Source organism: Odontesthes bonariensis, chromosome 14, assembly GCF_027942865.1.
Source record: "Odontesthes bonariensis isolate fOdoBon6 chromosome 14, fOdoBon6.hap1, whole genome shotgun sequence".
Lineage (NCBI taxonomy): Eukaryota > Metazoa > Chordata > Actinopteri > Atheriniformes > Atherinopsidae > Odontesthes > Odontesthes bonariensis.
This window is the reverse complement of record NC_134519.1, coordinates 1,018,517-1,032,500: the sequence shown is the minus strand read 5'-3', so window position 1 is coordinate 1,032,500 and position 13,984 is coordinate 1,018,517. Positions and strand designations below refer to the sequence as shown.

The following is a 13,984-nucleotide window of genomic DNA, read 5'->3' as shown; positions in this document are numbered from 1 at the left end:
TGATGCTAACTCTTTGGTGATGCTAACTCTTTGGTGCTGCTAACTCTTTGGTGGTGCTAACTCTTTGGTGCTGCTAACTCTTTGGTGATGCTAACTCTTTGGTGATGCTAACTCTTTGGTGCTGCTAACTCTTTGGTGATGCTAACTCTTTGGTGCTGCTAACTCTTTGGTGCTGCTAACTCTTTGGTGGTGCTATCTCTTTGGTGATGCTAACTCTTTGGTGGTGCTAACTTTGGTGGTGCTAACTCTTTGGTGCTGCTAACTCTTTGGTGATGCTAACTCTTTGGTGCTGCTAACTCTTTGGTGGTGCTATCTCTTTGGTGATGCTAACTCTTTGGTGGTGCTAACTTTGGTGATGCTAACTCTTTGGTGGTGCTATCTCTTTGGTGATGCTAACTCTTTGGTGGTGCTAACTTTGGTGGTGCTAACTCTTTGGTGGTGCTAACTCTTTAGTGGTGCTAACTCTTTGGTGCTGCTAACTCTTTGGTGGTGCTAACTCTTTGGTGCTGCTAACTCTTTGGTGATGCTAACTTTTTGGTGCTGCTAACTCTTTGGTGGTGCTAACTCTTTGGTGCTGCTAACTCTTTGGTGATGCTAACTCTTTGGTGGTGCTAACTTTGGTGGTGCTAACTCTTTGGTGGTGCTAACTCTTTAGTGGTGCTAACTCTTTGGTGCTGCTAACTCTTTGGTGGTGCTAACTCTTTGGTGCTGCTAACTCTTTGGTGATGCTAACTCTTTGGTGCTGCTAACTCTTTGGTGGTGCTAACTCTTTGGTGCTGCTAACTCTTTGGTGATGCTAACTCTTTGGTGATGCTAACTCTTTGGTGATGCTAACTCTTTGATGGTGCTATCTCTTTGGTGATGCTAACTCTTTGGTGGTGCTAACTTTGGTGGTGCTAACTCTTTGGTGGTGCTAACTCTTTGGTGGTGCTAACTCTTTGGTGCTGCTAACTCTTTGGTGATGCTAACTCTTTGGTGCTGCTAACTCTTTGGTGTCGCTAACTCTTTGGTGCTGCTAACTCTTTGGTGCTGCTAACTCTTTGGTGCTGCTAACTCTTTGGTGATGCTAACTCTTTGGTGCTGCTAACTCTTTGGTGCTGCTAACTCTTTGGCGATGCTAACTCTTTGGTGCCGCTAACTCTTTGGTGATGCTAACTCTCTGGTACTGCTAACCCTTTGGTGATGCTAACTCTTTGGTGCTGCTAACTCTTTGGTGATGCTAACTCTTTGGTGATGCTAACTCTCTGGTGCTGCTAACCCTTTGGTGCCGCTAACTCTTTGGTGATGCTAACTCTCTGGTGCTGCTAACCCTTTGGTGATGCTAACTCTCTGGTGCTGCTAACTCTTTGGTGATGCTATCTCTTTGGTGCTGCTAACTCTTTGGTGATGCTAACTCTCTGGTGCTGCTAACTCTTTGGTGATGCTAACTCTCTGGTGCTGCTAACCCTTTGGTGATGCTAACTCTCTGGTGCTGCTAACTCTTTGGCGATGCTAACTCTTTGATGTGCTCGACTCTCAAACCTTTTAAAGTCTGCTTTACTTTTCTATCGCCTGCTGCTAAGCTAAATGCTAACAGGCCACAGCTCTGTTGGCTGATTAATCAACATGATGGTTAACTTTGTACGGAGGGTGATTTGTGGTTACCATGCCGATTTCTCTGCTGACTCCAGCTCCGTACCGGATGTTGGAACTCGCCATCTGAAACAGACAGACCAGATGTTCTGACCAGATGTTCAGACCAGATGTTCAGACCAGATGTTCAGACCAGATGTTCAGACCAGATGTTCTGACCAGATGTTCTGACCAGATGTTCAGACCAGATGTTCAGACCAGATGTTCTGACCAGATGCTGAAAGTTCCCAATGATCTCCTCTTAGCCTCTGATAGCGGACTTGTGTCTGTGCTTGTCCTGTTGGATCTCAGTGCTGCATTTGATACGGTCGATCACAGTATCTTATTACAGAGACTTGAACATGTTATTGGGATTAAAGGAACTGCATTAGGCTGGTTTAAGTCATATTTATCTGATAGATTTCAGTTTGTTCTTGTAAATGAAGAATCTTCCTCACACACCAGAGTAAGTCATGGAGTTCCTCAGGGTTCTGTGCTTGGACCGATTCTTTTCACTTTATACATGCTTCCATTAGGTAACATTATTAGACAGCATGGCATAAATTTCCATTGCTATGCTGATGATACCCAGTTGTACTTATCTATAAAACCAGATGAAACCAATAGGTTGGTCAGACTACAAGCATGTCTTAAAGACATAAAGACCTGGATGACTCAGAACTGTCTGCTGCTAAATTCAGACAAAACTGAAGTCATTATCTTTGGACCTGAGCGCTTCAGGGAGAAATTGTCTAGCTATATAGTTACTCTAGATGGTATTTCCTTGGCTTCTAGTTCTACAGTGAGGAACCTTGGAGTTATTTTTGACCAGAACTTATCATTTGACTCGCATATAAAACAGGTTTCTAGGACTGCCTTCTTTCACCTTCGTAATATTGTTAAAATCAGGAACATCTTGTCTCAGAGTGATGCAGAAAAACTAATTCATGCATTTGTTACTTCAAGATTGGATTACTGTAATTCTTTATTATTGGGCTGTCCCACATATTCTCTGAAAAGCCTTCAGTTGATCCAAAATGCTGCAGCCAGAGTTTTGATGAGAACTAACAGCAGAGATCATATTTCTCCAGTTTTAGCTTCTCTTCATTGGCTCCCTGTTAAATTCAGAATAGAATTTAAGATTCTTCTCCTCACATATAAAGCTCTTAATGACCGAGCTCCCTCATATCTTAAAGATCTCATTGTAAGATGTTTTCCTAACAGAGCACTTCGTTCCCAAACTGCAGGTTTACTTGAGGTTCCCAGAGTTTCTAAAAGTAGAATGGGAGGCAGAGCCTTCAGTTATCAGGCCCCTCTCTGTGGAACCAGCTGCCAGTAAATGTCCGGGAAGCAGACACCCTTTCCACTTTTAAGACCAGGCTTAAAACTTTCCTTTTTGATAAAGCTTATAGTTAGGGATGGCTCAGGTAATCCTGAAACATCCCATAGTTAAGCTGCTATAGGCCTAGACTGCTGGGGGGCCTCATCTGTCACACCTTTCCTCACTTTACTCTCTTTATGTATATGTGATATTATTGTGGTCATTAACTCGTGTTTCCCTGTTCCAACAGATATCCTTTGAATGGTGTTACAGTGCCGCCGTCGCGGTGGCCCCCTGCCCCCCTCCCCCCCCCTTTTTCTGTCTTCTCAAACCCCAGCTGGTCGAGGCGGATGGCCACCCTTCCTGAGTCTGGTTCTGCCAGAGGTTTCTTCCTGTTAAAAGGGAGTCGTTTCTCTCCACAGTCGCCTCAGGCACGCTCAGGACGGGAGATTGGACCGAAAAACAAAAAGTTTTCAGTACAATCTGTTGGTTTTCTTAGCTAGGAAATTGTTTTTGAATTGGCTCTATATGAACGAATTGGATTATTTTATGAATTATGATTATTATTAATTAATTGAATTCCAATTGGCTTGAATTGGACTTACTATCTAAGTGCCTTGAGATGACATTTGTTGTATTTGGCGCTATATAAATAAAAATGAATTGAATTGAATGTTCTGACCAGATGTTCAGACCAGATGTTCTGACCAGATGTTCAGACCAGATGTTCTGATCAACACTCTGAAGGAAAACTTCAGACCCTTCTCACACTCTGAGACACATGATCTCACCTCTGTTTGTGCTGTCGTCCCACTCAGATTATTATTTATTTATTTATTTATTTAGTTAGTTATTTAGTTAGTAGTAGTATTATTATTGTTGTTTTATTGTTGTTAATTCAATCATTGTAAATATTTAAAAAAATGTTGAGCTACTTGACGAATTAGAATTTCCCCCATTGGGGGATAAAAAAGTATTTTTCTATTTTCTTCTATTTATTTTTCTGATGTAAAATCAACAGAATCTGTGACGTCATCCTGATAAATCACGTGTCAGCTTTAAACGGTTTCTGCTTAAATTCGGCTTTTTCTGAATGGAGTCTGGTGCGTTACCTCGAAGGCGTACTCCGTCTTCCTGACGGTGCAGCTGGCAGCTCCACCTGCAGGAGAGACACATCTGATGTTATTGATCAGCAGCTGATCAGCTGGGGGATGTTACCATAAACACATCTGATGTTATTGATCAGTGATCAGCAGCTGATCAGCTGGGGGATGTTACCATCAACAGATCTGATGTTATTGATCAGCAGCTGATCAGCAGCTGATCAGCTGGGAGATGTTACCATTAACAGATCAATCAGAACTGGTTTTAAACACTTTGATAATCAATCACTTTGATCAGTTGGGTATTGATGAAGGAAGCGTACCTTGATGGAAGGTGTTGGAGTGAGCAGGACATCGGCACCTGTTTACACACGCACACGCCGCACACGCACACGCACGCACTTTATTATCAGCAGTTAAATGATTTTTCCAACAGAGTTCAACACAGCTTCCCCCTCCTGTCTGAATCTGACCGGCCCGGCCCGGCCCGGCCCGGCCCGGCTCTGCTCCACATTAACATGCAGACCGGGACTCTGGACTCTGGACCGCGGTTCTGTGGTCACGTTTCCCCGTTATAATAATCGACCTTTGCTCCACTGCGCAGTCAGACCACCGAACAGCGGGGGGGGGGGGGCTTTTAGAGAAATCCCGGTGGTTCTGTGGGGGTCCACAGCTGGTGGATTCTCACAGACCCACCGCCGATGGAGGACCGACCCCCCCCCCCCCCCCACGGGTTAACCCCGCGGGATGAAGCCGACCCCCCCCCCAGATACTCTGCAGGAACTAAATGAAATGTTTTGACAGGAGTTCGGCGCGGCGCGGCCGCCTGACACAGTTACAGTTTCCTGTCTAACTCAGCTGTTCTGAACGGGGGTCCCACTTACGCCGCGCGCTCCAGCTGCCTGAGCAGGTGAACGACCCGATCCCGACCCGCCATGACCCAAAGGTTCCGGACTCTGGTCCGGACTCTGGTCTGAGTCTGGTCCGGACTCTGGTCTGAGTCTGGTCTGAGTCTGGTCCGGAGTCTGGTGAGCGAGTTCCGCCCAATCACGTTCCAGAACCCGCCCACATATTACTCATTAACCCATGATGAGAATCATTCCCAGTTGCACAGTTTCTGTTAGTTTTTTTCACATCAGTATAATGTGCGGAAGTGTTAGAGTCCTTTTTTAATCAGGCACAGCCTTTGCTGTCTCTGCAGACCTGAAAGCAGAGCCACAGCTCTTTTACAGACAGCCGTTCCACTTCCTATTCGCCCCATTATAAAAAATGTGGCTGCAGTTCAGTTGATTTTCTCTGGGGGCGCTGGCGAGCGAGTGCAGAATGACCATTTTCCATAGGGCTGGCGCTAATAACTCAAAAAATGTCCCCGCTAGCGGCTGAAACCTGAAAATAATACTGTGATTTCTGACAGAGGGATGTGGATTTATATCGAAAGTACAATAACCTGGGAGTTATGGCTTTCTGTTTTCTTACAGGTCTGGCATTTGCGAGTCAGTATCCGCTAGCATCTAGCTAACGGAATCTGAAGAACGCACGGCAGATTACGACCGGCTGCTTTACGGCACTCGTCCACTGTGCCAGAGTGCTAACCTGGTGCCGCTAACAACAACCAAAGCTAAACCAGAGGCTAGTCAGAGAGTATGTAAAAGGGCTGTGCTGAAATCTGTAACTATTTGAGCTAACACCTCTCTGCTAGCTCAGCGCTAGGACTGACCATGCCGTAAAGTGATGCCACATGCGTGACGTCACTCGGGATGCAATACTGACAATAAATGTGTATTTTAAACAAATCTAGTGAGTCTAAAAAAATCAAACCAAGTGCCGTTTGAAAGGATAATTTATCCTGCCTTTAGGAAAATTAAAATGAAAAAATATAAAAAATTCTATCCAAAGCAATGGCTGCATCTAAGGTGGATTTCATAGTATCACCAGAGAGTTCGGCGTGCTCTGCACTGCTTCGTTGGCGCCCCTAGAGTGCAGTACCACCCGGAAAAAGCCGCCAGCTTTCCCTCTCCTCATAATAGAGACTCTCTGGCAGTGCTGTGACAGGTTGCTGCATTCTGTGCGCATTACAATGAGCATTCAAATGTACGTTACAAAATGTAAAATGATATTACAGGCAGTGTGTCAGAATAAAACAAACCTGGCCATATTTAGGGGCCTAGATTAGGCCCTACTTTTAAAGCGATACTATGTAACTTCTCAAAAAGCCCACTCTGGAGCTCCCCCTGCAGGCTTGGAGGTAATGTACGGTTACACTGTCGCAAATACAACACCCTTTCATGTTTCACGTTGGTTGACGAACCGGCGAGCAGTCAGAAGGTAAGAGTAATCAAATGTACCTGGGAGCGTGAGAGGGGTCTATTTGTTTTTGCGGTAGGTGTGCCAGAAAGCAAGTCGAAGTACTTCCGCTCAGCTCCCGGGCCGCTCCAGCAAAGTTACATAGCGCAGTTATTCCAACTCAGACACCCGAAGGGCATAGGAGACAGGCCGATCGTAATATTACAACTCATTCTAGCCGCACATTTTTTTTCAAGCTGTTATTTTAAGGTAGAAATGTTACATAGTATTGCTTTAATTTAAAGGCGGTTGCGCAGGTTAAATGATAATGGATTTCCACTTCTTGTTAGTAATACACATTTAAAATGGTCCATTGTATTTGATTTGGTTGGGTAGACACCATCATACGAAAAAGATTGTATCAGATTGTAACTGAGTCATAAGTTTTCTTTACAATAGGCCGACAAGGAGGAGAAAAATCCGCACTCACGAGCTGAGTCTCATTATTATTTATTTATCAAGTACCACCAAGCAGACGCGTTTCGGCCCGTAAGCCATCATCAGTGCTATAGGCCGAGTCTAAGTGCAGTAACTAGGCCTACAGATCTGGTCAAAATAGAGTTTAGAGTGAAAATGCTTTTAATTACATCTCCAGTGTCTTGTTGCAAAGCTTTATGGTCCAAATGTGTCCCGTTTTAGAGACATTTCTGTCACATTCGCAGTTACTACAATATCCAAGCTAACGCCAAGGCTTTGAAGGCATTTTTGTCAGTTTCAGTGTTGGCGTAGTTACTGCACTTTGCCTTAGTAGGGCAGTATAGGCCCATTCAATGCTGGCTTAAGGGCCGAAACGCGTCTTGTGGACATGTTGTAATTGATAAATAATGAGACTCGGCTCGTGAGTGCGGATTTTTCTCCTAAATTTCACGCACCCAAAGTTATTTATTTTAGCCTATTCCAGAAGTCGAGCGCGTCCACTGCTACACTAACAGGCCAACAAATAAGCACAGGCACATTCAGAACAGGGCCAACCTTCAGCATCAGCTGTTATGTGTTAAAGGTAGGGCAGGAGATCCTGGATTCTGAGTCCAGCAAAGCTGCATTTTGAAAATACACCGGTAAAAAGTCCCAACCCTTTCCTTCACTTTTCCCCCGAAGCCACGCCTCTAGAGTACATGAACGCGCACGAGCACGAAGGTGCACGAGCGCTGTTCTGACAGCAAGCATCGATCGTTAGTATTTAGTATTTTGTTTATGCTAACTATACGTTTAATAATGCTAGGTGCTAGCCAAGCTGGCTCTAGTTTAGCTTCCTGCCAAGCTTCTGGACGCGTAATTCTTTCACGGAGCAGGGTACGCGCACAGGGGGGAGGAGGGGGAGGAGGGGGAGGGAGGAGCAGATTGCAGTTTGATAGACGGCATCAGAATCCAATCATTGTGAACGGTTCACAATGATTGGATACTGTTTTTCCTAGATTGTACGTTCTAGAGGCCACTAAAACTTTTCATATTTGCGTCAAAACTTTTAATTAATTGGTTGCAATGAGGGTGTGAAGAGTATTTCAAGCAATATGTAAAAAAATGTTCCAGAAAAAGATCCCCTACCCCACCTTTAATGAATGAACACATGAATGAATGAACGAACAGAACTAAGTTTTCTTTAGCCTACACTTAAAACACAGGAAAGCCTACATTCAGGATAAAAACAGCGCGTTACCTTCAGCATCAGCTGTTAGGCCTACTCGTACACTAAAGAATGAAGTCCTCCAGCAGCTGCTGGGGAGGTCTGAATGTAGCAGACGTCCATCCGTTCCTGGACAGGCCAGCGCGCACCTCCATTAGACTGGACAGAACGCTCTCTCTACGTGCGCATTCGATATGCGCACGGATAGCAGGCGGATGGCACCCAGATCTGGAAAACACGCATTTCCTCCTGCGTCTTCGAACGCTTCGACCTCCATCCAAAACGTGTCAATGGCCTCGTCACCAGGGAAACCGGCTGATGCCACGTTTCTCCACTGGCAGTCCAAGGTGGCAACGGAGCACCTAAGAAACTCCACTGGGGGGCGGCCGGTGGCGTGGTGGGTACAGCAGGCGCCCCATGTACAGAGGCTGCAGTGCTCTCTGCGGCCGGCCCCGGTTCCAGTCCCGCACCGAAAGGTCCTTTGCTGCATGTCTTCCCCCTCTCTCTGCCCCCTGCTTCCTGTCTCTCTCCAGCTGTCCTCTCATTAAAGGGATAAAAAGCCCAGCCTGGGTGCCAGCCGCACTTAGCCCCGCCCATAACAGTTTTGGTGGGGAAGTTGGGTCTGGCTCTGGGAAATCTCTATGCTCGACATTGCGACAGTCGACCCAATCAGACTGCCAGGGCGGGCTTTATACGATGATGGACAGATGATAACAGGGACATCATCGACTACGTCACTAACGAGCGCTTGGTTTGACTTCGTTTGAAACAAACATGGCCGCCGCCGGAGAGCTCGGGTGTGTAGGTTCTGCCATCGAGTCTGTTCTACAGGATCTCCACATTGCATTCGTTTTGAAAGACGAACAGAGTTATTGAAGTATGTGGTTTGCTGAAAGCATTGGTGCATAAAAAATAACATATATGTGAATTCCTAGGTAATGAACATGATTTATGATGGACATTCTTTGTTGAGAAACTTTGCTTTTTGCATTTTTTGGACCTTTTTTGTCTGAAGACCTTTTTCTGCACTTAACACCTTTTTTTTCAAAAACAAAAAAAGGACATCGATATGCACTGTTGAAATGGACTTTGGGAACGGGTTGATGGGTGTGTGATGCTATTGCTGATGCTATGTGAATTCTGAGCAATGTGTGGTTAATGTGCACTGACTTTTTGTAGATGGCTGCTCCGTGAATGAGTTGGTAATTTTGTTTGTTCAAAATCAGGGGCCGGTATGTTACAGCCATTTTATGGTTTTTATGTTTTGGCCTACTAAGGTAACATTTGGGTGATGTATGACATATGAGGTATGAAATATTTAGTTGTTATGGAAAATGTGGAACGCTTATGCCTGGATTATGATTTAGTTTTGTTATTAGGTTGCTTTAAGTATGCCGATCACCATTGGGGTGACGTCATTGGGTCAGAAGGCATTATATCCGGGTTTTTGGGTTGGTTTGGTGAATGGGAAATGCAGACCGGGCTGTCATACTATTTTCATACATTTTCATCATCTTTTCGTTTAGTTTGGACTGTTAACTTATTTTGACTACACTTTCATTCACCACTTGTTATCATCTTGGACGCAATAAATGATTTTCTACAACAAAAGGAGTGCGCGTTCGATCCCAGCCGAGGCCAAGTGTTTCAGCATTACTCTTCCAATTGTTATTGGTGGCACACTAATTATACACCTGATCCAGGTGTGGGGTTTAATTGTCTTTACCGTTGTTCATTCTGTGACTTCTGCTTTGCCCTGATGAAGACCACGGTGGTGGTTGAAACATGTTGGTATTTTAATATGATTAGCCAAAGTCATTAAAGGCTTTTTATTTATACCTTCTTCCTGTTCTACTTTTGAGTGCCTGGGACTTATTTCTTTTCATATCGTGGATTTCCCTACCCCAAGAGCACCACTTTGGACTGTTCGTGATACACCTGAGCGCCGGGTTGATTTCTCTCATGTTTCAGCATTCTTTGGAACCTTGGAAAAAATTGGACCATACAAACGCGATAAAGGCTTTTATCGATAGAAAAGATGTTTTTGCCGTCCTTCCTACAACAAGTGTGTGTTGCTTAATCTACGTCACATACTACGTTGCTCTGATTGGTTGTAGGTCTGTCCAATTGAGCGAAGAGGCATTTTTCCTCCTGGTTCGGTTGAAACACGCCCCATACTCAGAACTCTATCCAGCGGTATCAGACTCACATTTAAAAATATTTCAAAAGAAAAAAAACTCACCCTTGGTCTGTCCATGGTGGACATGACTGACTTGGGGGCGAGCAGCTCCATTTTCCGCAGCACATCCATTGAGTCAGTTCGGCGCATTTGGTATTGCACCAACGGTTCTCTGATGAACGCAAAGCACCGCGCGGAGATGGTTTCTTTCATTTCAGTCATGCCCAAGTCAGCATCTTCAGCGGAGAGGTATTTGCTGGTTGCCTGTAAGTCGAGTTCTCTGAGGTGACGGTCCCGGTTCATTCTGAACACACTGGGCTTTGCGACGCTCTTCAGAGCGGACAAGTAAAGTCTCTCAAGATCCCGAAAGACACCCAGTGAGTCCCCCGTCTCCAGTTGGAAGATTTTATTCTGGATTTGTTTGCTGGATCACTGTACATTTCGCCCAGAGGCCTTGCTGTGTAGCAGTGTTCAGCACCAGCAGCGACACTGAAATGCAGCTTCAGCTACACCTAACCAACGAGTAGTGCATGGTGACAGTAGTTTCAGTGGGCACAGTCCATCATTCAGCGTTTCAAAGAGAATTTTGTACTCAGATTGGCGCTTCGCTGAGTGACTGAACCAGTTGGAGGTCTCCCTTATCATGAAGTCAACATTGCTCGGCCATTGATCCATGGCCTTCTTCGCCACTATATCCAGTGAAATCTGATCAATTTCAGGTCGGGCAGCAATTCCTTCAGCAGAGTGAACACGAGTGGTGTTTCCCCACCATAACACTCGCTCCATCTGTGGCGATTCCCACCATGTTTTTAATATTGAGGCCATAGGTTTCTGTCACACCCATGGACTTATGTTTTTAGTTTCCTGTTTTAAGTTTGTGTTCAGTTCATGTCTTGATTTTGAGTTTTTAGTCCTGCCATTGGTTTTCCCCTCACCTGTCTGTCATTGTCTCCAGCTGCACTCCCTCTCCAATCACTCCCAGCCCTCTATTTAGTCTCCTGTCTCCCCCGTCTGTTTGCTGGTTGTCTGTTTGTCACCTGCCCTTCATGCCACGCCACAACCTGTTCTGACCCAAGCGAAGCATTTATTTATTCCATGCCATGAAAGTCTTTTGTTTGTTTTTCCCAGTTATGTTTTTTGAATCCGACTCAGCCGCGCTTTTGGTTTGAACTTTTGTTTTGTTTGTTAAATAAACCCAGTTTCTCTTTGAATTCGGCATCCGTGTCCTCCATCACCACCCCATCCTGACAGTTTCCACCAAGGTACGTATCGCGTCTGTGGTGGCCCTGGCATTTGCGCCACTCAACTCAACCAGCCCCAGGTAAGTGCTGATGAATTGGCCGTGCTTGGTTGAGCGGGATTTAATGCATACACAGAGCAGCTTGTTGACCGATATATCGGAGGTTTCGTCTCACCTATGTCGCTCTTCAGCTCACTTCTAAAGTGAGGGGCCTGCACTGATTTGATCACGGCCGTGCACTTGGTGCGATGCATTCGAAACTTCCCAAATTCCTCTTCTCGGATGTCTGACAGGTGTCTGATCTGCATTGATGGACGTGTGGCACGCCACGTATGTTGCAACTCTAATTTCTCTTCTTTTCTGGTCATTGTTGATCTCGCCATCAGAACTGGTCGTTGGTCGAGCAAAGGACTTGATGCTAGTGTTGACGTTCGGGAGACAGTTAGCCTTGTGTCTTTTTGTCTCTGCGTGGTCTTTAAGGTCCCTTAGTTCAGCCCGGATCTCGCTTTTGCAATATTTGCACCGTGCCTTGGACGGATGTTGCAGGACAGGTGCAATCCATGCTTTTAGGACGTCCTCGGACTCCCACTCCTTTCTGTAGTGCTTTTTATATTTTCCCCACTTGGACGAGATTTCGTATTCGTGTAGCTGCTTAGTGCTGGAGCTGGTTGAGTACCGGTAGCCTTATGGAAAAGGTGTAAAATGTATGATTTTTTTTCTCACGCTCCGTGAGCTTGAGCAGAGAGACCCAGACGTCCCTGTCCCCGGCCACTTCCTCCAGCTCTTCTGGGGGGACCCCGAGGCGTTCCCAGGCCAGCCGAGAGACATAGTCTCTCCAACGTGTCCTGGGTATAAACTTTTCTCTTGCTCTACTCTCAACATTAAACACTAAAAGTAAGATAAAATAAGGATTTAGAGTAATCCTTATGGAGGAGCTCCGCCCCCCGGATGTTGGAGCCCCGCCCCCTATATCGAAGCCCCGCCCCCTCTGAAGGAAACTCATTGCAGCCGCTCGTATCCACGCCCTCTTTGGGCCCAGATCTGTGCCCACAGGGGAGGGTGGGAGCAAAGATTCAGTGAGAAGATTCTTTGTGAATCTGTGAGAAAGCAGAGCTGAGGACATTTGTTTTGTTTTCCTGTCTGAAAGGTCAGAGGTGACAGCAGCCCACTTCCTGATCTGCAGTGAACAGGACAGCGTTGTTCTCCGCCGACACATCGACCTTTAAACAAAGCTGCACGGCTCTCTGTTTTTCCATCGCACCTTTAAACAAAGCTGCACGGCTCTCTGTTTTTCCATCGCACCTTAAAAGCCAGCCGGACAATCCACAATCAATGATTGGCTCGTGGATAATTACCACCGTTTCATTAGCAATTAGCCTGGTCCATCCTCTCATTAACATCTCCCAGCATGCTCTGGGAGCAGCAATTAGCCTGGTCCATCAGCACACCTCAGAGCAGACTTATTACCATCCATTAATAATTCCCATCATGCATCAGAGTGAGACCCAACAGAACCTGGACTGAACCATCAGAATGAGCAGCTGACAGCCTCCCAGTTTAAAGCCGGCCCGGTACCGACACGCGGAGCCGGCCCGGTACCGACACGCAGGAGGCAGCCGAGCAGCACCGGATCAGCTGACGGCGCCGGCCCGACTGTCACACGGCGTCACCGCCCTGCGGCAGACGAAGGTCACGGCGCCGCCTCACAGAAAGGTCGCATCATCATCAGGAAGAGATGAGAGCTGAAGCGAGAATGATGATGATGAGGCCCCGCCCCCTCCGACCGCTCTCTGGGCTATAAAGCGGCGAGCGGGGGGACGGTTTCAGGAGACGCAGAGACGCTTCACACCGGAGCAGGTAGGACCCTCACATCTGTCCAGATGTTCTGCTGATGTTCCATCCAAACAGCTGTGTTTCCGTGGTAACCGTGTCAGTACTCACGTCCAGATGTTCTGCTGATGTTCCATCCAAACAGCTGTGTTTCCGTGGTAACCGTGTCAGTACTCACGTCCAGATGTTCTGCTGATGTTCCATCCAAACAGCTGTGTTTCCGTGGTAACCGTGTCAGTACTCCTCCTCCTCCTCAGACTGGGAGATGAAGCTGAAGCTGGGGCTCGTGGTTCTCCTCGGTATCCTCTGTTCTCTTCCTGCTGAAGGACGACCTGCTGACGCTCCCTCCCACCTTCTGCTCCACCTGGGGGAGGAGCTCTCCCTCCAGCTGGGCGGAGGAGGTGCGGCTCCGGAGCTCCGCCCCTCCTCGGCGGTCGGCGCCCTGCTGCAGCTGACACGGCGCCTCCTGCAGGTCGGGGCGGAGCAGCAGGAGCAGCAGGGCGGGGAGAGGGGGAGGAGGTCCGAGGAGCCCCCTCTGTCGCTGGACCTGACCTTCCACCTGCTCAGGGAGGTTCTGCAGATGGCCCGGGCCGAGCGGCTGGCCCAGCAGGCCGACTCCAACCGCAGGATGATGGACACCTTTGGGAAATGAAGCAGACACTTCCTGTTTTATTCACTCACCTGACAACAGGAACCAATAAAAACTGAACTACAAACACGTTTCTGTCCTCCT

The 13,984-nt window shown here is 46.8% G+C and overlaps 2 protein-coding genes across 2 annotated transcripts in view; one reads left to right on the top strand and one right to left on the bottom strand.

Annotated features, from left to right (window-relative positions):
* adhfe1 (alcohol dehydrogenase iron containing 1) overlaps nucleotides 1-5,059 on the bottom strand; it is a 16,998-nt gene extending 11,939 nt beyond the window's left edge. The window contains exons 1-5 of the mRNA XM_075482476.1: nucleotides 5,055-5,059; nucleotides 4,920-5,009; nucleotides 4,359-4,396; nucleotides 4,045-4,091; nucleotides 1,645-1,698 (exon numbers count right to left, since the gene is read on the bottom strand). Of these exons, the coding sequence (XP_075338591.1) occupies nucleotides 1,645-1,698; nucleotides 4,045-4,091; nucleotides 4,359-4,396; nucleotides 4,920-4,972 (192 nt within the window). The 5' untranslated portion in view covers nucleotides 4,973-5,009; nucleotides 5,055-5,059. The remainder of the gene's footprint in view (nucleotides 1-1,644; nucleotides 1,699-4,044; nucleotides 4,092-4,358; nucleotides 4,397-4,919; nucleotides 5,010-5,054) is intronic.
* Nucleotides 5,060-13,516: 8,457 nt separating this feature from the next.
* On the top strand, nucleotides 13,517-13,903 carry LOC142398483 (corticoliberin-1-like). Its single transcript, XM_075482485.1, has one exon. The coding sequence runs from the start codon at nucleotides 13,517-13,519 to the stop codon at nucleotides 13,901-13,903; it is 387 nt and encodes a 128-aa protein (XP_075338600.1).
* Nucleotides 13,904-13,984: the final 81 nt, after the last annotated feature.